This window comes from Carcharhinus amblyrhynchos, chromosome 3 (assembly GCF_965287045.1).
Source record: "Carcharhinus amblyrhynchos chromosome 3, sCarAmb.v2.hapA, whole genome shotgun sequence".
NCBI classification, from domain to species: domain Eukaryota; kingdom Metazoa; phylum Chordata; class Chondrichthyes; order Carcharhiniformes; family Carcharhinidae; genus Carcharhinus; species Carcharhinus amblyrhynchos.
Genome location: NC_137326.1, coordinates 19342668 through 19367537, shown reverse-complemented (window position 1 = coordinate 19367537; position 24870 = coordinate 19342668). Strand labels below are relative to the sequence as shown.

General features: G+C 42.7%; 1 protein-coding gene across 9 annotated transcripts in view; it reads right to left on the bottom strand.

Annotated features, from left to right (window-relative positions):
* The window catches only part of atp2b2 (ATPase plasma membrane Ca2+ transporting 2), an 830803-nt gene that overhangs the window by 257668 nt on the left and 548265 nt on the right, over positions 1-24870 (bottom strand). For all 9 annotated transcript variants that reach the window (XM_080181822.1, XM_080181828.1, XM_080181801.1 and 6 more), the window contains exon 7: positions 14467-14592. In XM_080181822.1, coding sequence (XP_080037948.1) covers positions 14467-14592 — 126 coding nt within the window. The remainder of the gene's footprint in view (positions 1-14466; positions 14593-24870) is intronic.

The following is a 24870-nucleotide window of genomic DNA, read 5'->3' as shown; positions in this document are numbered from 1 at the left end:
TAAATATAGATTAGTGAAAGTGTTCAAGTCAAATATATAAATTTACTACTAATCTCTTTACCTAAAATAATGCAGCAATTTGTATGATCTATCAGGCAATAATCTTAGCATCCCTACAGAGCAGAAGGAGGCCATTTGGCTCTCTGCACCGTCTCTCCGCCTGAGCATTCTACCCAGGCCCCATTCCCATAATCCCACATACTTACCCTGCTAATCCCCCTAACCTACACATCTTGAGACACTAAGGGGCAATTTAGCATGGCCAATCCACCTAACCTGCACAAATTTGGATTGTGGGAGGAAACTGGAGTACCCAGAAGAAGCCCACGCAGATACAGGGAGAATGTGCAAACTCCACACAGACAGTTATCCGAGGCCAGAATCAAACTCAGGTCCCTGGCATTGTGAGGCAGCAGTGCTAACCACTGTGCTGCCACATTATTTGATATTTTACACAATTTGTCTCAAATATTGACTATCCGATTAAAAATTTCAAGCAATAAAAAGCACCCAAAATGCTATGGTGCATTCCTCTTAGCGACTGAATAATTTGCATTGTCGTATTCATAGAATATGTAATAACCCAAGGAGTGCACATTGAGATAGTATGGGGGATTCCCCCAATGGGCTGTACAGGCTAATAGCACACAGACATCAAGGTTGCATTTCTCCAGTGGAATATTATTGATCTCAGTTATATTAATACTGGGAAAAGTGGAAGCTCATTGGGAGAGGAAAAAGAAATAAGTGGGCAAGTAACCCAGTCTATTCCGACAGGACACTTAAGAGAAACATTGGTAGATCTTGGCTGTGAGACCATAGGCAGGTTATCCCCCTGTCTTTGCAGCCCACGGCTGCTGGGTGACCTAAAAACCTTGGACAAGAAGAAAATAGACTGTTTACTTCAGACTATTTATTCTTTTAGCAATATCAGGATTTACTGAAAATTAAAATTTCAACTTTCCTCGATGCAAGCGGGCAGTTTGCAACACACCTCTGAACAAATGAGCAAAGCGACATTTGCATGGACAAGAACTGGGCAACACAACGCAACGGTGTAGATGTACTGAAAAACAGCATCTTAAACAAGCAGAGCCTAGATGCTGAACAATGAACAGGACAAGCTCATGGACAAAAATGGTAGGGAGGTTTAGATTCATACAATGTTGTACATTTAACAGATAAGTACTCAAGTGAAATAGAAAGTATCATTTTCCTGGCTTAAAATGCCATCAAATAAATCTTTCATCTGATGTTACTGAGATGGTTCAGGTTGTCTCTGAAAAAAAAATGAGGTGGTTTTATTTATTAATCCAGAAAGGCAGGCAGCGGCTGCATTGTCACTTCCATCCAGCAAACATGTTCACAACACTGTCAACATACTGAGCATTTTAAGAAGGAGGAAACTCCATGTCGTTTACAGTGTTGAGATTTGAAAAACTGTGCGTGAAAAATATCAAAACAGAATATCCCTAAGTTGAGAAAAAAAAGTGTTGTAATTGGCCTATCCTGGCTTTTAAAAGTGATCGCTCAGGTCCATTTTACTCAAACCGCAAGGGTCTCGGGTAATCAAAGTTACCAAATGTGATCTTTATTGAAGGTATCTTCTTTTCTGCCTCTCTCCAGTACAGAGAATGAGACATCAGTGAGTATAAAGGCCTATTCTTTGAAGGCTCTAACTCATCACGATACTCTTCAATAGACAATGTAATGAAGTAGCTTCTTCACTCCTAAAGATGGAAATATAAAGGAGTGTAGTCACAGCCAACCAATAACTCTCTGCTCATTTTTCTCCCTTAACCAAATGTGCTTCGGCCTCAACAATTATCCACCTTACAAAGGAACAAAACAGGGGGAAAATAACCATTGCAACAGCACATTTCTAGTCAGAATGCTTTTACCTGTGGCTGATCAGAACTTTTGGCAAACCTAAACCACTGGGTAAGTTGTGTCCCAAGGTGATGTGGGGTCTGTTATCACAATCTTTTTATGGAAAGCATTCCACAGATCAAATAAAATAACCAAAATATTAAATGAACAATCACAACCAATGTGAAAATATTCAGGAACATTTCATGTACAGGATAATAGGATGTATTTTTCCCACTATTTACAGCTTACTCAGGTGGAAGCTAATTTGACAAGTTTACACAATAACACCATTCAAAATCTGCTTGTTTGTAGGAACCACAGAGATGTCAACTGCAGCAGGGATTGGCTTCTATCAGAATGGTTGGGGACACATTTAGAATATGTAATAACCCACCCAATAAATTATTTGAAGTTTACTGCCCTTATTCAAAATAGTTGATAGGTCTTGTATAGTTACCACTTTTTAAATGTGTATCATTTTGTTAAAAAAAGGATAAGAACAATTTGAACTCCCATTGGAGGCAGCAATTTGGAAAAATGATACTGGGCATGATTTTCTGGCCTACTGTGCTGGTCGATTGGCACAGCGAGCCGGGAAAATAGCGTGTGAGGTTTTTACAGTGGGCACAAACCAATCTTGTACCAAAAGCCACATTTCCAGCCTGGTTTTGCTGGTGTGATCATGCTTAACATGACATTAACATGTCATTAACACACCATTTCCGGCCTCCCAGGGTTGCTGGTGAAAATTGCCACTTGTCCCCACCAACAGGAACCAGTCATGATGGCTATACCAAGGAGATCAGAGGCCCATTGAAGCCCTAGGTGATCAGGGGCATGGCTGGCAAGTGCCAATGGGACAGTGCCAGCCTGGCAATACCCCCCCCCCCCCCGAGCACCCTGCCACCACCCACTGGGCATCATAACTGTGCCAGGGGCACTGCCAACTGGGTAGGGCCTGAATGGGGGTGGAGCCTGAGTGGAGAGGGGACAAAAGGGTAATTCTGCAGGGGGAGGAGGCAAGGAGGGAGTTCTGCAGGCGGGAGAGGCAATGTGGGGAACTGTTCAGGGGGAGGCAAAGGTGGTAATTGGCCAAGGGGGGGGGGGGGGCGTGATTGGCCATGTGGGGGTGGGCATGCAAAAGGGGTTGATCAGCAAAGTGGGGGCAGGGTGCAGAAGGAGTGGGGATCATGACGGAGGACTCACCAGAATGGTCCTGATGCCTTGATGTTGTTGACCTGTGTTGCCATGGGATGGAATGGTTACACTACCACCGATGATAGGATGTTGTCCATGGGGATGGGGGTGGCAGGATATCTTCCAAAGTAGTGGAAGATCAGGGTGCCTGCACAATGGTGCCCTGAGTAGTCTGCAGCTGGCTTCACAGGTGAGCTTAGGTTCCGTCCTCCCCTCTACAGACTTGAAATTTCCAACGGCCAAAAAAAAAGGGCAGAGTGTGGAATGTTTGCACTGCCAAAACTTGCCCTTTCCAGACTTTTATGACACGTGGGAGGATGATTCCCAGCTGTTTTCTCTTACCCTAACTGTTCCTCGATAGGCTGACAGGGTGATAGAGACAGGAATGCTTACACATCCATAAGGATTCTAGGCTTTTACTGGAGGGAGCATCTGTGAATATCCCCCACGTCTAGGCTTTTACTGGAGGGAAATTCATTCATGAAACAACTAAAGGATTGTTGGACACCACCCTAACTGACTCCTGCAGTGAAATCTGGGGGTAAAGGTGACCAGCCTCCAACAAACACAACTATCCTCTTTGTATTCACCCAATGGAGAGATTTCCCCCAATTCCCATTGACTTTAATTTTACCAGGGCTTCTTGATATCACAATGTCAAGGGTCAATGTCAATAGTCACATGTTACCTCACCTCTGGAGTCCACCGCTCGTTAAAGGACCTGAAGTGTGTTTATGTGTGTTTGTGCATAAAATAAAAGTGGGTATTATGTTCTGTGGGTTAAAGTATAAGTTGCCTATACAGCCAATGCTTAGACATGAGTGTTTTCAGCTTTTTGTTACAGTAAATGTCTGAAAACAAAATCTTATCATATCATTTTCCAGCTATTAAGTTCACTTTTAAAAAAGTCTCTAGGGGGATCATAACAAGAGACACAGGGAAAAGATATTATATTCTTACAAGTTTTGTAGTAACAGTTGACCAGATAACAAATCGGTGTTCACTAAACTGAGACATGTAGGTCAAAAAATCTCAAGTGCAATAAAAATTAAAAATGCTAAAAATCTGCAAAAAATAACACAGAATGTCAATGAGACTAATCTCATCCAAGATCTGGTAATAGCTGTACACTGCCTCTTCACTCTGCAGATACTGGTGTGAATACTTCCAGTGCTAATGTTTTGGTTACGACAATTAACTGAGTTTGCTTTGAGTTTAAAAGTGTGAAATATCTTGCTTCCTTTTGATAACAGCCTGATTAAAGGTGATCATATGCACTTTAAACCAATGTGCATTAAATTAGAAGATCTGTACAGAATTAGGTGCAAAATCAATTAGGATTTCAAAGAGAGTATATTCAAATTATGCATATTAAGTGACATTCACAAGCGAAGCATTGTCTTAAGTTATCAGAAAACCAAACACCCATGAATTGTCATTACTGAAATTAAATCCATGTTACAAAAGAATGTATGAAACCCATGGTGCAAATGTCTGTTTTTGCTGCTACACTTCAGTGTAATTTGGGTAATTTTAAAGGTTAAAGGCACAATATTTGGTTCACAGGAAATAAGTTATTTCTTTTCCTGAACAACATAGCTGTCTAAATATGCTAACAAATTAACTGCAAATGATCTGAATGTCTAATTTTAAATTAAACGTAACAAAAACACCTCATCACCTGCTTCTCGTTCTTCTGCAAAAACATAAACTGCAAGGGAACAGATGTACTTTCACAAATATCCTGTCAACGTATATGCTAATAGTCATCAAGGTTTGCATTTCAGGTGAGGATGGAGAATTTGGCACTCAGCCAAATCTCCATTCACTGCAGCAGGACCACAAAGTCCCGTCGGCATGAACAGCTGGAAAATTCCACCCCAGATGTTGGGACTTGGACGTTTAGGTTTAAACTTTGGGCAGGGTTTTCCGTACCCTTTCCGTGGTGTGTTTTGAGGCGATGAGAGCAACTTACCATTTACCAGCAACAAGATCTTCCAGTCCCGCCATTGTCAACAGGGCTTCCCACTGTTCCTTCCCTCCGCCGTCAGGCGACTTGCAGCAGGGGGTCACCGTCAGCAGGGCTGCAAAATCCCACCGGCGGCAATGGCCAGAAGGTCCCGTCTTTAGGGTGTGTAAGCAATTCATGAGCTGAACCAGGGATGAGCATCTCTGGCTGACGTATGGGATGCAATTTTCTCAGAAAAATCATAAGTGTCGAACGGGCGAGAACATGGGAGGTTTCCTCATCCCTTTTTTCAGCAAGGTAGGCAATACAGGGATCATAATGAGAATCACACCAGTAGGAGGAGGGGGTGGGGTCTCAGCTCACCGAGAAGCCAGCTGCTGAGCTCTAGGGGCGCCATTGAGTGAGCGTCCCAACCATCCGATACACTGTGCACACAGTAAACTGGGAGATTCCGCCCATTGTTACAAGGGGGACTGTGCTTATCTCAATCCACTGTCAATTTCCCTCCAATAGAATTTCTTTCTGTGATTTAGATCAAATCTTTAATTGAAGGTGTAGTACATTGCAAGCTCTGAGCATTTTGTCGTATTGTCCTGATGGGAAGATATAAACTGGGCTCTGTTGTGTACTGTAGGGATCAGTAGGAATATGTTTGACATTGAGAAAATGCTAAGAGGCCACAAAGAGGTCTATCGGCATGGAGAACCAAATGATAAAATTAGGCAGCACAAGGCCAGAGTCAAGGACAAAGTGCAGCCAATATTATGAAGGTTAGGCCTGTGCCTTATGCACAGTTAGAAGCAGAGGATGAAGGAATATCTAGATTAGAAAGAACAGGGGCTATTGAGAAGGTGAAGGGCATGAAGGGGCCACATCCACTGTGACAGTTCAAAAAACAGAGGTGTACATCCAGATTTATGGAGATGATAAATAAACAGTAAATTAAGTGGTCAGGAACGGTACTTAACCACTGCTGACACTTGTTTTCTAATGGGAAATTGTTCAGTGAGATAGATTTGTTAAATGCATAGTGCTCCAGAACTGGATATAGAGGAAGAGCAGGCTGTCAGGGTAAATGAAGTTCTAGGTTGACCTCAAGAGTATGGCATCAAAACTAAAATGCAAGTGTTGTTTCATGGTGTCAAGTGTAGCATACCTGGGTCACCAAAACTGGTCAGAGTATCCGGCTAATGCAGGAGAATGCTGAGGAGATCTTGAAAGAGACCAAAGAGAAAATAACTTAAAATATTCAGCGTGATTGTCATGTGTTATTTTAAGCTCATCCCATGAATGATTAGCCATGATTGTATTGAATGAAGAGCAGGCTCGAAGGGCTGAATGTTCCCACCAAGGCTGTCTTCTGTGGACTTTAAGAGTCGTTATTCTGCTAAAGTTTAGACAGGGATTGTTACAGGAACTTCATCAAGAGTGCACAGAGATCATTTATCCAACTAAGGCTCCTTTCATTCCACAGTCAAAAACAAAAAAAAACACAGGAACAAGCATATATCAATTCATTAGAAGTTAAAGGGTAAGAGTGTCTTGTTTGATTGGTAGCAATAGTAAGTTGTTTGGAAAGAGGGATAATTTAAATAAGTTTTATTTGTATTCTGGGTATTAGAAATGAGGGATAAGTCTAAGCTTAATTTGTGTTTCTGTATTTGAGTGTGAAAAGAAGGTTGAAACATTAGTTTAGCTTCATGTTAAACACAAGCCTATAGCTTTTAGTTTCACTTTAAACTTTGCCTTTTTTAAACAGGGGTAAAAATATCAAAGCTGTTGCTGAGCAACCAGAGGCCCAGACTACAAAGCAGAAGCACTTGAGGTTCAGTCTGGAACCAGTAACTCAGAAGCAAGAAGTTTTCCGCAGAAGCTGCCAATACAGTTAGGAAAATACATCGGGGGGCAGAAAACAAGTCTCAGAAGCTAAAGAACAGATGGTTCCAGAAACCAGCAGTCCCAAGAAGAGTGAATTCAAAGGGACAAATAACCGGAATCTGAACAAGATACTATTCACTGAAGTTAAAGAAAAGGGCAGAGAAATGCTCCCAGTTAAAGAGAAGACTGCAAGGTGCAGACCTGGGGAAGTTGGCTAGCAAGAAGCCAGACATCCAAAGTAATCCTTGATGCCACCTTAATACTGCCTGTGAAGTAGTAGTGTTCTGTTGGATGGCTGAGTACATGAAAGATTGTGTATTTATCCAAGTCAGAGAAATACTGAAAGGAGAGGTTAAAATCCTGGATGTGGATCCTTAGTGTAGGTATCCGAAAGAAAGCCTTGTGTGGGAGAAAATTCCAAAGTGTGTCCTTTGAGAGTGGTGATGCGAAACTCTCACAGGAAAGCAGAGTTCCCGAGAGAGTAGTTGGCTCACAGCGTGATAAGCATTTGGGAGGGTTTGATGAGAAATCCATCAAAGTTGTTTAGGTGGCACCTGTCATGTGCTTTCAGAGTGAGGGGGTCGGACCACATTTCACCAACGGTTTACTTGAACTGTGTACTCTCTGAGAACACTAGAGTATAAGTGATGGTCTGTAACTTGTGTCATCTTTACAAATCTGTGTATATCTGTAAAGCTATAGCTGAGGAATGGAGCAGCATATTAGAGTTATTCTTGTTTAATAAATATTTTATTCTTCTGTCAAAAGTTAATTGGCAGTCCTGCAGCACTGTTCAGTTACATCTCTAAACACATAAATAAAAGTTAGGACCTATCAAGTCAGGTTGGGTTCAACTGTCGATAATAACATTGGCTGGGATTGTAACAAAATGGATTTATGTCCAATATCACATGTGCCAAGTCCATGGAAGTTTTGAGAAGTTGGATTAAAATTAATGTATAATGGTCCACAGTTTGCGCCAGAAGTGTTTGATATATTTGAGTGACTTTTGTTATCTATATTTATCTCCCTTCACATGCCTGAAGTAGCTGTAAAGCTTATCATGAAGTCTATCACCATCCTTCAAATATCAACTTCAGCTAGAACTATTCATTCAGTTATAAGATGACAGGAAATCATGCTCCCAACAAAACTGGAAATCAGATGACCAGGAGAAGTATATTCAGTGGAACTATTAGAACTGTTGTCATGTTGTTCAGTGGCTATGGTGAAGCAATAGCACAAGTGTAGAGGAATGGGGACAGAAGGTTGCCTCTTAAGAAAACATGCAAAACCTCCAACCAGCTCTCTCTATGACTTTACAGATGACAGTACACCTGCAGACACAAAGTTCCCTGCAGATGTAACTGCAGGTAGATAAAGACCAAGGGTTTTTTGGCTTTTATTATAGTGCAGTGATGTATAGAGTAAAGATGACATAATGGACAGGCAATGGTGAAGTCACAGTATTTATACTGAAGGCAAATTTGAGCACTCCATTATAGAGACAATATTCAAGAGCAGGACAGTATGCCATGTGGACTCACCAGGAGGATGACAGGAATGGAAACCCTATCGTTCTGAGGAGTGATTTATAAAATGGGGTCAATTTCCATTGGAGCAGCGGAGGGCTTAGAACAATATTGCAGAATGACAAAGGACTCTTTCTCCCTCACCCTCCACTCCACTACCTTTGTCTCCCTGTGATTTAAAAGTGTAGTTAGTGTGGTGAGACTGGACTGGGAATGAGTTTTACTTCGTCAGCAGCAAGTCGAGGTTTTAGTCATTCACCTTTTCCCCTGTAATGTGCCTCGTGAACTAAGGAGCTCCAAAGTTCAACCAAAAGGAAATGGGTGAGAATTTCCTCAGTGTTCACAGCTATGCCACCAGATTTTTGGTATCTGGTTAGAACTTCTAGGATCATGACAAATATCAGAAATTTGGGTCCATTCCATTCAATCAAAAATCAATCCTCACGAGGACATTTGCTGTTTAATTGGTTATCGCAATACCACTTTTAAGCTCCATCAGATCCATGTATGTTGCAATCTCTATATTCATTCAATGATGTAAAAAAGAGCAATGCCTGTGCCAATTCTTTGAAATGCCTATCCAATTCATCTCACTCGACTGCTCCTTCCCTTTAACTCTTTGATTTCTTTTCTCCCTTAACTTTATATCCTCTTCTGTTCCAATTACAAGGGGGCACAAGTTTAAGATAGGGATGGAAAGGTTCAGTGGAGATGTGCAGAGGACGTCTTTTACACAGTGGGTGGGGGGGCCTGGAATGCACTGCCAAGTTTGGTGGTAGAGGTAGATATGTTAATGACATTTGTCTGAATACATGAATAGACAGGGAATGAAGGGATATAAATGGTTGGTCTAGATAGGACAATATATTGAGGCACAGACTTGTAGGCCAAAGGGCCTGTTCCTGTGCTGTACTGATCTTTGTTCCTTGTTCTGAAGGTGGCCATTGAATCCATTCCAACAACCCTTTTCAAGCAATGCATCCAGCTCATAACAGTTGTCTAAAAGTAATGCTCCTCATCTTCCTCTTGGCATTTCTTTTAGCCAATTATTTTAAATCGGAAATGGAAACAGGAAATGCTGGATAAACTCAGCAGGTCTGGCAGCATCTGTGGAGACAGGAACAGAGTTAACATGGAGTCCATATCATCCTTCTACGCAGACAGATATCTGTCTCCTTTGGCTTATTGACCCTCCTGCTAGAGGAAACAGTTTTATAAATTAATAAATAGATTTCCTCATCGAAGGTGAACTTATTAGGGTGTACAGAGGATTTCAAGAATCAGTTTGTTGACTAAAATCAGTATGCACTGGAGAAGGTTAAATTTCCATTTATTTAAGTCAAGAAGTTCTGTCCTCTCTTTAAGCACCAGTGTAATCAATTGCAAAAAATGAACTTTTCGGCTTCTTTGGTCTATATTTCATTACGTGCTTTGACTACACGTGGGGAATTACCTGTTACATGTGAAATTTATGGAAATGACAGCAATATCTGTCATTCTCAGGTGATTAGATCTAATCACAAGAGGAAGCCAACTATCTTTGTATCTAACTGGGCTAATTGTTCTGTGCTAAACTCCCACTTAGGCCCAGAGACCCTGGGAAATATTCAGAGGAATACATTTTGAGAAGGTCACAAATGCCTAATTAAAGGCTACAAGAATTGCTGCCATTAACATTCAGTTGCGCGCTTTTGGGATACTTTGAAGCAGCCCAGTTGACCACATCCCAGCCTATTTACCTCCCTTGTGATGTGACATTTCGAACGAAGACATCTCTACTTCTGTTTTCCCTTGACGAAACCTGCATTTTTCGGTCAGCAGTTCCGAATATTCAAATCTTCTGATTTGACATAAATTCTCACCGCTTGCCTGTTTAAAATCATTATCCCAATAGCATTGCTATGTGGAGATTTAACAGCACTTATTAAGATGATCAAAAGTTTTGATCAGCTGAATTGGAAAAGACTATATCCTCTGGTTAAGGGGTCCATGACAAGTCATCAACTTAAACCTGGCAGAGGGGGAGGAGAGAAGCCAGAAGCTATCACTTCTCAGCCCATTGGCTAGGTTTGAACGTCAGATCAAGCCCAAGATCGGATAAATATCTCCCTTGTCGGGGCAATAAATTGGATTCAATTTGAATTGTTTCTTGGAGCCTGCAAGGATTACGAGCTTGTCCTGTCCATTTTGCACACTGGCTTTGTAACTTTATGAAGGGAACAAAAGATGTTTATAAAAATCCTTTACATATAGGGGTTGTTGTACAATGGAATGTTTCCTAGCAGGGAGGTTGGGAGCTAGACCGGCACATCACTTCAGGGAAATTGGATACATATTTGAGGCAGAAAGAACCACGGGGCTTGGAAAGAGAACAGGTTGTGGATTTGTTTTTGCATTGTTCAGTCACAGCGCTAGTATTGAAACGAGTGTGCAAGTTGTCTCCTTTTGAGTTGCAAATTCCGATGACTCACTAATGGGAGTGCAGCAGGCACTGAAACAGAGCACAAATGTGATTGAATTCTGTTCTTGTAGGTGGAGGTTTCATCAGCAGTAAGAGCGGCATGGTGGCACAGTGGTTAGCACTGCTGCCTCACAGCACCAGGGACCCAGGTTCAATTCCTGGCTTGGGTCACTGTCTGTGCAGAGTCTGCACCTTCTCCTCATGTTTGCATGGGTTTCCTCCTGGTGCTCCAGTTTCCTCCCACAATCCAATGGACATGCTGGTTAGGTCCATTGGCTATGCTAAGTTCTCCCTCAGTGTTCTCACACAGGTAGCAGAGTGTGGCAACTAGAGGATTTTTACAGTAACTGCATTGCAGTGTTAGTATAAGCCGACTTGTGACTAATAAATAAACTTTAAGCTCCGATTTCCATGTCATGCTGAACAAGGAGTATAACGTCTTTATTTGAACGGAATGTAACATGGCCACCCCCAGCCTGTGCCTTGTGGCAGAGGTCACATGACTGCAGCAAGCCAGGTACATGATTGCATCTCAATCCCATACACGGTTGAAAAATGGAGGGCATGGGCAGGATTTTTAAAGAACAGTTGATGCATTTTTGGATTGGAAGAAAGCCTCTTGGATAGAGTCGAATTAATTTCTCAAGCTGCGAGCAAAAATACGATCTTCCACTGGGTCCTCATGATTGCAAAGTTCCTTGTAAAATTCCTGTTGCTGCGCCGTCGACTCTTCTGCAGCTAAGTTGTATGGTAAGCAGCAGTGAGAATCCTAATATCTAGCCAGGCTACACTGAAGGTGCCAGCAAGTTGATTCAGGCTCCTGAAGCACTTCTTCAACATGGGCTTGATAATTCCTGTGTAGGTATACATCTCATTAGACCTGCATTCAGCTGGTGGTCTGGGTAACCAAGTGATGGCTGTAAGATATAATCTTGAGGTCCAGGGAGCCAGCCAAGATTTGACTCAGAGGGTCAAATATTGGGGGGAATGCGCAGTTCTCAAAATGAAGTCATCATTACAGCTACTGAAACAGTGAGCACAAACTTGCATTGTGCTTCCAGACAAGCTGCACAATGAGAGCATTTACAATTTGTATTAGGGGTGACATAATGTTGTAGTGTTCAATTATTCTTCATTTGATTACAAGAGGCTGGTAACTGATCAATGCTCATTGTGATCGATTGGTTAAGCCTGAATGTTGATTCAGAGCTAAAGTGAAAGGACACCACATAAGTTGCCAGAAGTCAGAGCTGAGATAAGCATGATGCAAACTTCTTGTGATTGCACATAGTTTAAAGCTCTGGTAAAGAACACTGTTGCACGCTTGGAAACTAGCATTACCTCTGCATCGCCCTGAGGCAAATGAAATATACAATAGATGTAATAGCTATTCTTGTTCAATAACAGCCCACTGCAATAATAGCAATTGTGCTCTCTGTAAAACTGGAAAAGTTGTCTTATGCTGTCCTTCATTGCCTGTTATATTCATGGCCGGGTGTCCCCAGAGAGGGAGCAAGCGGTGTCTGAGGGCATTGCTGATGCCTTCTGTGCCCGCTGGGCACCGCAGGGACTGGAGTTTATTATTGACCCCTTTAATCACATTTTAATTTGATGTTTTAAGTTTCCTTTCCACTTTGTCTTTTGTTTCGGGCGGTTCCCCTTCTTTTAGGGAGCTGCCCCTTTTGAGTTGTCCCTGAGTTCATTTGATTTTATTTATTTGGCTGGACACTAAAAGATGTCTTTCATTGTCCATGGTAAATGGAATTAACCGGATACCCCATCAAACAATTAACCTGTTGCTTATTTCATATTTCTGATTCTTTGATGTTCATTATAAATCTAGTAGAAGTTAGAAAAGGAGAAAATGGTGCAGGTGCAGAATGTTATAAGGAAGGCAAATGGAATCGTGGCATTTATTGCAAAAGTCTAGGGTATAAAAGTAGAGAAAGTGTTATTACAATTGTGTAAGGCATTGGTGAGACCACACTTGGTGTATTGCGTTCAGTTTTGGTCATCTTCTCAGAGGAAGGATGTGGTGGCACTGGAGGCAGTTCAGAAGAGGTTCACTAGATTGATTCCACGTTTGAAGAGGCTGTTGTATGAGGAGCGGTCGAGTAGCTTCGGCTTGTACTCACTGGAGTAGAGAAGAATAAGGGGGGAATTGATCGAGGTATATAAAGTGCTCAACGGATTGATCAAGTAAATGTTAACCAGAAGTTCCGCCTTCTAGAATAGTCCAGGACAAGACGTCATAATTATAGAGTGAGAGTGGAGAGCTTCGAGACAGAGATAAGCAAAAGATACTTCTCACAGAAGGTTATGAATCTACAGAACTCACTGCCCCAGAGAGCAGTGGCTGCAGAATCAATGTATGTAAGAGATAGATAAATATTTGATCAAAATTAAGATGAAGGGCTATGGTGAGAATGCAGAGAAGTAGAGTCAGAATGAGATGGAGATCAGCCATGATCATACAGAATGGTGGAGCGGGCTTGAAGGGCTGAAATGCCTACTCTCACTCCTAATTCTGATGTTCCTAAATTTGCAATGCTCTGGGGAAAGAGCAGAGGAGAGGAACTAATGAGATGGCAGAGCTGGCACAGATATGATGGGTTGAAAGACTTTCCTCTGTACTGCATGTTGCTGTGAATAGAGCCAAATGGATGAAAATTTGCAGGCAGTTTAACAGCCACTGGCAGTGCTGCAGCCGGCATGTGTTTTACTACAGGTATATTGTATAACACAACTTCATGGGCATTCATCTCGTGAACTGAAGCCTCCACAGGCACTACTCCTCAGTGGAGGTATGAGCAGCTCACATCTCCTGCAATGGGAGAACATCTTGGGGGCAGCCTGATTTACCTGGCATTCCCTCTTCCTTTTATTTCTCCCAAAGGCAGAGGTGTTCAGGGATTCTCAGTGAGAAAAGTCACGTGGCGACAGGAGAAGGGAAACTGTAGGAGTGCAGCCAGAAGTCCGTCAGCAAGTTAAGTGGTTTAAAAACCACGTGAAAGAAAGATGCACAATATGACCTGCCAGTATTTTAAACTTTGTAATCCTGAGAAATGAACAATTGATCAACAATGGGCAGAGGAAAGCAATGGGTGCGATCTTACCGTCCGTTCACACCACACTGCTGCTGCGGCCATGTTGGAGACTTTGGCAGTCAGATAAGTCTCCGTCCACTGCGGCGGGATGGGAAAAATCCCGCTGGCGTGAACAGTGGCAAGATTCTGGCCAATGCGTCTGATCTCATCATTTCATTAGACTCCCAATTTGCCCAAGTCCACCCACAAATTGATGGCGCATTCACTCAAAACTTTATTGGAGAATCACAGTGTGGAAGAACAGTTGGAAATCCAGGACTCTGCTCAATCTTTGAATGCTAATTTTTACGGCAAATTAAAGCAAGCGTTCCTGTTTGGAAAATCTCTGCCTATCGCACATTTTAAAGGGTGTCAAAATCAAACCAGTACTCCAGGTTCCAGGCTTCAGAATCCAGTCATTCCAGATCGACTTGATCCAAACCTAATTACTTTCTGCCGCAGTGAATTTACCTTTCTTGTCTTTCTTTTCCTCTTCCTCACCACCTGCACCCAGCAACGTAAATATGATGCCGGTCTGTGAGTTAACTCCCACGGCTGTGACAAGCATTTTGCCTGAACCCTCCATGACGTGGGTACCTGTTGGGGTCCGGTGGGGGGGAGGCGGGGGGAGAGAAACAAAACCACAGTCAGCGAAGCAGTTTGAAAAAAGATGACAACCTCCATTCACTCAAAGTCAAAAGGAATGTCATTATCATAGCATTAGGTCTGAGCAAGTACCGGTTAATAACGAGACAAATTCCACGGGCAATCACAACCACAAACACAACAGAAGAACATAAGAAATAGGAGCAGGAGTAGGCCATCTAGCCCGTCGAGCCTGCCCCACCATTCAATATGATCATGGCTGATCTGAAGTGGATCAGTTCCACTTTCCTGCTCTCTCCCCATAACCCTTAATTCCCTTGTCTGTCAAAAACCTATCCACCCGTGACTTAAATATATTTAGCGAGGCAGCCTCCACCACTTCAACAGGCAGGGAATTCCAGAGATTCACCACCCTTTGAGTGAAGAAGTTCCTCCTCAACTCCGATCTGAACTGCACCCCCCCCCCCCTTATCTCGAGGCTGTGCCCTTTAGTCCTGCTATCCTTTCTAAGCGGGAAAAATCTCTCTACCTCTACCTTATCCATCCCCTTCATTATCTTAATGGCAATTGGTTGATAACAGTGTTGGAGGAAATAGCTGATCAAAATGTTTGATGCTTTACTTTGGATTTGACATGTGCTTTTCAACAGTAAAGCACCTGGTTAATCCTTAAACTGGAAGATTTGTGTCCTATACTGTAGTAAGTCCATCTTTGAAATAGTGGAAGCACTATTTTAAACTAAATAACATTAGCTTCATTGGAGTGCAGTTAGCCACGTGCTGTGATTCTTTATGACGGCTTGGCTTCATTTTCTTCACAAAACGTTACAGCCAGCCTGATTGCTTGAGCACATTAACATACCCTCCTGCTAATACTATACAATAAAACCTATCCTACAGACCAGTTTTATATCCCTCGCGTCATACAGTGGAAACCTGCTGTTAGAAATGGATTAATTACTTTAATTCTTGCGCACTTAGAGAACATGTTATTGCCAATTTGGACAAGTATATGTGTTTCTAACAATATTTTCTGAACAAAAATGTTTGGATGAAAAAAATATGATCGACATGAGACATTCCCATTATGAGGTGATCACAGTAAAACATCTCCTTCCCAATTTTCTAATAGCCGTATTTGAAAATCTAGCTGCTCTGCAAACTACCATCAACCATTCATCCATTCGCTTAGAAAGCCTGATACATGAGTCCAATTTCCTGATTTCAGACCCAATTTACGCGGGCCTGAGTTGAGTCCAAAGCTTTCCTACCAAAAGCTGATGCTTAACGTCAGTATGTTAAAATTCAAAGATGAGGACCTTTTGTCCTCTCATCGATCTTATCTTTGGACACTGGACAAATGAAAATGGGCTTCCCACAAAAGAGGGTCAGTTGTTTATCCCTTTAAGATCCTGTTTGTGAAAATCTACATTTTTGGAAACCAAATATATTTATTCAATTATTGAACTGAGAAAAGAAGCTGGTTAATGAAATTCTTTATACTTTTCAAAATTAGCAAGTTAGCTCTTCGAATTATAACTATTGTCAGGAGATTTTACACGACTGACAGGGGGTCTCATCATGGTGGCTAGCCAGGAACCCGGGTTCAATTCTGGCCTCGGGTGACTGTGCAGAGTCTGCATGTTCTCCCCATGTTTGCGTGGGTTTCCTCTGGGTGCTCTATTCCTTCCCACAGTCTGAAAGACATGCCGGTTAGGTGCTAAATTTTCCCTCAGTGTACCCAAACAGGCGCTGGAGTGTAGCGATTAGGGGATTTTCACAGTAACTTCATTGCAGTGGTAATGTGAACCTACTTATGACACTAATAAATAAACTTTGAACTTTAACTCATCAACATGCCTGACATTTGAACCAAAATGGTAGCTTTCTAGTGCAAATCCATTTGGGAGACAACATTTTACGTATGGGTCATGAATCAAAGGATAGGGTCTCATGTCACAGAAAATTCCTACTAGTTCTATAAAATAAACTCCCTAATAACCATATCTCGCAAAGAAGAACTCTATACTCAGAATCAGGAAGTCTCTGTGGTTGAGTAATAGCTAAGTGATTGACTCCATAGCACTTTGGAGGGTTTGCTTGAAATGTCCTTTAGAATAATTAGTCTATTCTGCTTACGGAACGCTGTCTGTTCTGTAATTAACAAATGTCTGTTTGTTTTATTACCCAGAGCAAAGATATTTTCGTTGAACACAAGTATAATTACTTTTTGAGCAGTGATCCTTTTAAAAATAAAAACTTACCTTCACACCCACCTCTCAAGTGGAGGACAATATAATGACTTCCTTTTGCCTATATAGGTCTTATTTATATTTAGAGAGTACTGAGATTTAATACTTAGGCAATAATTAAAATGTACAGTGGAGCTGCTTGTACATTCACCTACAAAGGCAGGGCTAGCATTGGGTAACTACTGACATGAGAAACACACTCTGCAATGTAAAGCACAGTGAGCAATACCTCAAATGGGAAGAAATTTACGGTTTCACAAGCTAAACTTGGCATTCAATTTTCTTGAGCATGTATGTCATGTAAATTGAAGCATCCTTGGGGGAATCCAGAGATAACTTTTGGCATTTTCATCTTTTTCATTTGACCCACAACACAGCACAGCACAGTGGCTAATACTGCTGCCTCACAGCACCAGGAACCCAGGTTCGATTCTCGGGTAACTCTGTGTAGAGTTTGCATGTTCTCCCCGTGTCTGCGTGGGTTTCCTCCGGGTGCTCCAGTTTCCTCCCACAGCACAAAGATGTGCGGGTTAGGTGATTGGCTGAGTCAAATTGTCCCTTAGTGTCAGGGGATTAGCAGAGTGAATATGTGGGGTTATGGGGAATGGGTGGGATTAGTGTCCTTGTAGGCTTGATGGACCAAATGGTATCCTTTCGCACGGTTGTGATTCTGTGAACATTCACAGCAGTGCTGACAAAGACTTGCTTTGTCTAAAAATTAAGAGGGAAAATTTTGAAAATATGCAGCAGGTCAGGCAGCTGCTGTGGAGAGAGAGCTAGAGTTTGAACAGAAGCATTAATTCTGTTTATCGCTCCACATGATGCAAACTGACCAGCTGAATATTTTTTTCAGCAATTTTTCTTTTCTGTTCTTGGTTAGTTCCTGCGGACCAAAGAGAATCATTTCCTGTATATGTTTGTGATGTTTTCACACAATTTGTAATAAATGTGCCACTTCAAGGTGAATCAGTTGTATGAATCATACACATTGCTAGAAGGTCAGCTCTTTGCACTTGGTTCAAATTATAACATCAAAGAACCCTAGAATGCTTACAGCGCAAAAAGAGGCCATTTGGCCCATTGTGTTTGTGCTGGCTTAAAACGAGCCATCCGGCTAAATCCCACTTTCCAGCATTTGATCCGTAGCCCTGTAGGTTACTGCATTTGGGGATTATCCCTGTCATTTGCCCGACTTAGGAAGGTTAATGGGCTGGGCTTCAGCGCGGGCTCTGACTCCCCAATGTTGTAAAGAAGTGCACTTGTTAGCAGTGGAGTCACATTTGACCACACACAGTTTGCTTATTGGCTACTGGCTTTTCCCAAAGTTAGGGGAGTCTAAAACTTAAGTTGAGAGGGGAGAGATACAAAAGGATCCAGAAAGGCAATTGTTTCACACAGAGTGGTGAATGTCTAGAACAAGCTGCCAGAGGCAGTAGTAAAGGCGGCTACAATTTTGTCTTTCATAAAGCATTTAGATAGCTACATGGGTAAGATGGGTATAGAGGGATATGGGCAAATGTGGGCAGTTGGGACTAGCTTAGCAGTTAAAAACTGGATGTGTTGGGCCAAAGGGCCTGTTTCATGCTGTAAACCTCTATGACTCTATCTGCAGATGGAGGGCTGGCAGCTGTGAATCTCAACACTGCCATCAAAATAGGTGGGCACCACTCTGGCAGGTCAGAGATCTCAGACCAGCTTCAAGATTGAGGTGCCCATTTATGAGGTAAAGGCAGCTTAAAATTTAAGATGGTAGAAAGGAAAAGCCCCACTAATTGGAGGGCAGATCCTTCCAGGGGGAATTATTGAACCTGTGGGGTCTACTGTCCTTGTCCATGATCTCTTCTGTGAGCATAAAGCATCTTGGTTCAATAGATCCACCTGTCTTATCTAATACATGGAGGCTTGCCTCATATCTGGTGGCCTCCTAAAATAGCCCTTAACAGTCCCTCAAATTGTGCAAATTGGTTGTTCACCTATTTGCAGCGAGCAGCGAATTTGTCTTGAAGGCCGCCACAGGGTAACATGCCTCACGCTAGGACTATGTTGGAAAGCCATGCTGACATGGCTCCTCACCAGGCACTCCTCTCGCTCGCAGTGCCCACAGGCTGGTAAATTCTGTCCAAACCATCTGATACAGGCAAACCATGTTAACCCATGATTTTAATATCTATGAGGTGGAAAAATGTGAAGTAGCTGTCTGAGTGAATCCTCACCGGTATACCTTGCAGGATCATGATTTTTAACTGGGTGACTACGAGGAACATACACTCAGAGAGAAGAAAGAGATCTCATCAATATTTACTGTGATGATAGACGTGGAAGCTAGGGAACTTGGGGAAGTAAAAAGTGTCCACATTACACTCCTGTAATTTGGCAGGTACATGGGTGGGTTTAGAGGGATGTGGGCCAAATGCAGGCAAACGGGACCAGTTCAGTATAGGAAACCTGGCTGGCATGGATGAGTTGCGCCAAAAGGTCTGTTTCTGAGCTGTATATCTCTACGACTCAATGACTCTAAATCACTGTGCTATCCAGTGGCAGGCTCTGGTGTGGCACTGGCAGAGACCAGGGTTGGAATTCTCTGGCCATGTCAATGGGATTCTCCGGTCCCACCAGTGATGCACTCCTTACCGTGGGTCCCAGTGGTGTGGGGTGGGAATGGGAATTCCCATTGACAGTGGTGGGACCAGAAGATCCTGCCACCAGCAAATGATGCGCTGCCTCCTTCCGCCCAGCAACACGCTGACCGGGGGGAATTGGGGGGGGACCTCGTCCCAGGATAGCCTTGTTATTTATCAAATGCAATTCTTCATTTGTTCTTTGATTTCAACAACAATGACAAAATATAAACTCCAGACTCACGTTGCATTCATGCGGCGCGATCTTACTTGCCATTCACACCACACTCCCACTGCAGCAATTTGGCCAATCAAATCTCAGTTCATTGTAGCGGGCTGGGAAAATCCCGTCAGTGTGAACGAAGGTACGATTCCGGCCACAGTATGGGATTTTTTGGCTTCCCACAAAACCAGAAAATCCCACCCCAGGCACAGTGGTTAGCACCGCTGCCTCACAGCACCAAGGGCCCGGGTTTGATTCCCGGCTTGGGTCGCTGTCTGTGTAGAGCTTGCATGTTCTCCCCATGTCTGTGTGGGTTTCCTCCGGGTGCTCCGGTTTCCTCCCACAGTCCAAAGATGTGTAATTTGGCCATGCTAATTTGCCCCTTAGTGTCGGGGGGATTAGCTAGGGTAAATACATGGGGTTATGGGGATAGGGCCTGGGTGGGATTGTGTTTGGTGCAAACTCGATGGGCCAAATGGCCGCCTTCTGCAGTGTAGGGTTCTATGAGGTCATCTGACTTTTGCATAGTTGGCCCCCCAACCCGTTACGATTCCTGTGGCGAGTGGGACAGAAGGAGTTCCCCTCATGGTGTTTGAATGGAATTTTAAGAGGAGGCACTTCACAAACCGTCCCCAATTAATTCTTCAATGATGTGGGTGTCACTTCTTCCAAGAAAGCAAAAATGTGATGCAAACAAAATAAGATGCTTACACTTCAATTGAGCGATAACTGTGACCAAAACTAGGGGTTTAAATTCTCAACACAGCCCAATTTGAAAATATATGAAGGTTTAATCTTAGTCCGCATTTTTACATGTATAGCAGACAGATTGCAGGCTCGTTAAGATCTGTGTCTCTCTGTAATTAGCACAGCTGCTGGAAAGAATACATTTTATAATTAGCTTTAAATCTACAATTTTGTTTGTGACAAATGCGGAGTTCTAAATCGGTGTCTGAAGCTGCCAGACAAAACCCTGACATATTTCAAAATCTTCAATATGTTTCACACACACACACACACTGCAGTGACACATTTCCACAGCACGTGCTGCCTTTCATTATCCTTGACACAGTAAATTAGTCCTTGTACGGTGGAAGTCACTGAAGAACGTCTGCTGACAAGAGCTAAAAATAGGCTGGTGGAATGTTTATTGAAGGTAAGGATGTCAAAAAAACGGTGTTACAGATTGCATAGCCTTTGCACACTCCCATCACCCCTCTGTGCATACTCCAAATCGAGCACTGAAAGCTTGTCAGCAGGTTACTGTCAAGAATCTTCCTGTCAATCCAATTTGAAACTGAAAGCTGATAAAATTAATACTCATTGAGAATGCGTCAGCTTTCCCGATTTTCATTTCCTCCATGATTTGGTGCGGACATTTCCTACTTCTGATTCTTAATTTATTTTGCGGTGACTGTAGCGTTATGAGGGTTCATTTGCTTTCGCCTCTACAGGAATGAATCCAAACCCATCTTCTGGAGCGCCAGAATCTCTGCTCACTACAGGTTGAATTTTTCCTGTCCTGCAGAGTTGCGCTTGGAGGTGGGACGGGGGAGTAAATGGAGAATCTCATGTCGGAGTCTTCCCAATGGTGGGTGGAGCCTCGCGCTGAGGCAAAGTTGGCCATTGCTTGGAGGCAGCCACCTGGCAGAAGGTCGATGATCATTAAGGCCCCCTTTAATCCTTTATAATAACTCTAAGAGTTGGCTGTGAAGGAACCGTGCTTTCATTGGACAAAATGAAAATAATCCAAGCCTGTGGTGAATATAACCACAGGTCCCAACCAGGACTAAAAGGATAATGGACCCACTCGGGGTCTTGCTTTATACAAGGCTCGATATACTAGCTCCACCTGGTAGACAAATTACCATTCAACATGCCCAACTGGGAGGTTAATTAGTGATGCTTCATGTAGATCATAGGTGTTATTAATCACATCCTCCCAATCCCAGAACTGCAGGAAACAACAGACTACAGTTGCTACTGTAAATGAATTGTGCATGTTAAGGAGCTCCCCCTCAATAATGGTGGCCTGACAGCAATGACAGCACTTTTTTTTTGCCCTTTCATAATTCTTTAGGTGATGGCTCCATCTGGACATGTTCTTCTACCTACATTTACTGCACCCATTTCTCCCACTGGGCCTGTCAACTCTTCATCACCGCGGGCCTTCTGATTGGGCCATCGATTCCCCGGCCCTCCTGGTATCCTCAATTAGACAGGGCACCCAAAGGCAGCTTCTTAACTGCTCCACTTCCAGGACGTCCAGACAGACCCACTTCTGGGTTCCCGACATCAGGGTCTCAATAATGTGAGCAAAATTCAGCAATTTGATTGGGCATGAGAAATCCTCTCTGCTCACATTTCTTTTACCATTCATTCATGGGACATGGGCTGGCCAGCATTTATTGCCCGTCCCTAGTTGCCCTGAGGGCAGTTGAGAATCAACCACATTGCTGTGGCTCTGGAGTCACACATAGGCCAGACCAGGCAAGGACATCAGATTTCCTTCCCTAAATGACATGAGTGAACCCAGAATGGTTTTTCCAACAATGGTTTCACGGTCATCAGTAGATTCTTAATTCCAGATTTTTTTTTGTTGAATTCAAATTCCACCATTTCCCATGGCGGGATTCGAACCCGGGTCCCCAGAACATTAGCTGAGTTTCTGGATTAATAGCCCAGCGATAACTAGGCCATCCCCTCTCCAGTGTGACAGAATTTCATTGGGCTACATTTGAGAACATGTAAAAATCTGAAATAAATACACTGAGTTTTTCTTTAGATTCAGAAATGTTCAGTTTAATTAAAGATGATTTTATTTTGTAGCTTCAGCTTATTTTCTGGAAGTATTTCAGAAAGCAACATTGTGCCTTCTTTCAATTCAAACAGAGATGCCTATGTCCAAAATCGCTGTTGGACAAATGTACCACAACATTGTACATTTACTGTAAGGTACGATTAAGCCCATAGCCACCTTGCAAGTCATGTTGTTATAAACTGACTTAATATTGAACACAAAACTCAGAAAGGCAAGAACAAAGTTGTAACCGTGGCACAGTTTTAAACACCTATAGCTCCAAACCATGATAACAAATAGCTCTGCGAAGAACAAGTAATAGAATGCAAATAGATTCAATATTGCCTCTTCATTTTAGTACTTGGTGTCCCTTTATAAAGATTAATATCACAATGCTCTTTGACAGTTTTATCAGCGTTTCCCCCACTTCTAAATACGTATCTAAACCTCCAAGGGGTGTCTGTTCTAATAAAGTTTCTACTCTAATAAAGTTTCATGATTTAATATATATGTCCTCTTCTTATTTTACTGCCATGTTGCTTCAACTCATATTTCCCCACATCAAATTTCATTGACATCTATTTGCCCAATCGACCAAACTGTCCATCTCCTCCTTAAGTCACTTATTATCGTCCCCATGGTCAATCATGAACTTATTGTATGGATCATTTACACAGGCTACAGAAGCAGTAGTAGGCCATTCGGCCCTTTGAGCCTGTCCGCCATCCATTTTGATCATGGCTAATCCTTAAATTTGATTTTCTGATCCGGCTTCTTCCCATATCCCTTGATCCCGTTAGCCCCAAGAGTTATATCTAATTTCTTTTTGAAATCACATAACGTTTTGGCCTCAACTACTTTCTGCAGTAGCGAATTCCACAGATTTGCCACTGTCTGGGTGAAATTTCTCCTCACCTCTGTCCTAAAAGTTTTAGGCCTTCTTCTCAAACTATGACCCCTCGTTTTGGACTCCCCCACCACTGGGAACATTCATTCCGAGTCCTGTCAAATCCTGTTTCGATATACTGTTTTAACAGTAATAGTTCTAATTTGAACCCAGGGCTACATTACTGTTCATCTTGCTCCAGTCCAAAACATTCCATTCACCAGAACTCCCATTCAAACAGCTTCTGACCCATGTTGTCATACTTTTAATCCTCTGGCCAGTTTCATCTATCCCATTCTTGTGTGGATGGGGTAGTAACAAGGTGAAAATTGCCCACTTCCTACCCCAGATTCCCTTGCTGCCATTCTCCTGTTGGCTTTGGCGTAGGCACCCAGTGCTCATGTGAGAACTCAAAATACTGCATGCAGATTAGGATCTGATAACATTTTTGGGAACCTCATGCTATTTCGTTCACTTTGAAAATGTCACTTGCTCAGTGCTAAACCAAAAACCACTCCTATGTCCTGATCCCACCATGCCAACACTTTAGTGAAGAAAGCTCATCAATGCCTCTACTTTCTCAGAAGACTAAGGAAATTTGGCATGTCTGCTGCGACTCTCACCAGCTTTTACAAGCTGCATCATAGAAAGCATCCTTTCTGGTTGTTTCACAGCTTGCTATGGTTCCTGCTCTGCCCAAGACAGCAAGAACCTACAAAGGATCATGAACAAAGCTTAGTCCATTATGCAAACAAACCTCCCATCTGTCTACATTTCCCACTGCCTCGGAAAAGCAGCATAATTAAGGACCCCACACACCTGGGCACACTCTCTTCCACCTCCTTCCATCGGGAAAAAGATACAAAAGCCTGAGGTCACATACTATCTGACTCAAGAACAGCTTCTTCCCTTCTGCCATCAGACTTTTGAATGGACCTACCTTATACGAAGCTGATCTTTCTTTAAACCATAGCATGACTGTAACGCTACAATTGGCACCCTCTCCTTTTCTTCTATATAAATGGTATGCATTGTCTATATAGCACGCAAGACACAGTACTCTTCACTGTATACTAATACATGTGACAATAATAAATCAAATCAAATCAAATCTAAACAACACATGGGTGATGCTGGGGGACAGGGGGGTGGAATTTGCCAGAACCAGCCTCAGATAAAGGGATCCCTAGAGCAACTCTCAGCAATTTTATTAATGAATGCTTTAAGCAGTTTGAGAACCACGGTCTAAGTTTATTTTGCTCTGCGCTTAGCTTCTTAAAAATCTTTTTATGAATGTCATCCTCACCGACACACACCATCCTCAATGATCCAAGCAGCCCAGCCCATCCCTTTAACATATTGATGCTTCCATGTTCTATGCTCGCCCGCCCGGATTTCCGGCATGTTTTATATATGTGAGCAGCATGTCAGTGCTTGGAACATGCAGATTCAAGTGGTTCTTTGCACATGGGTTGTACCATCTCCATGAAG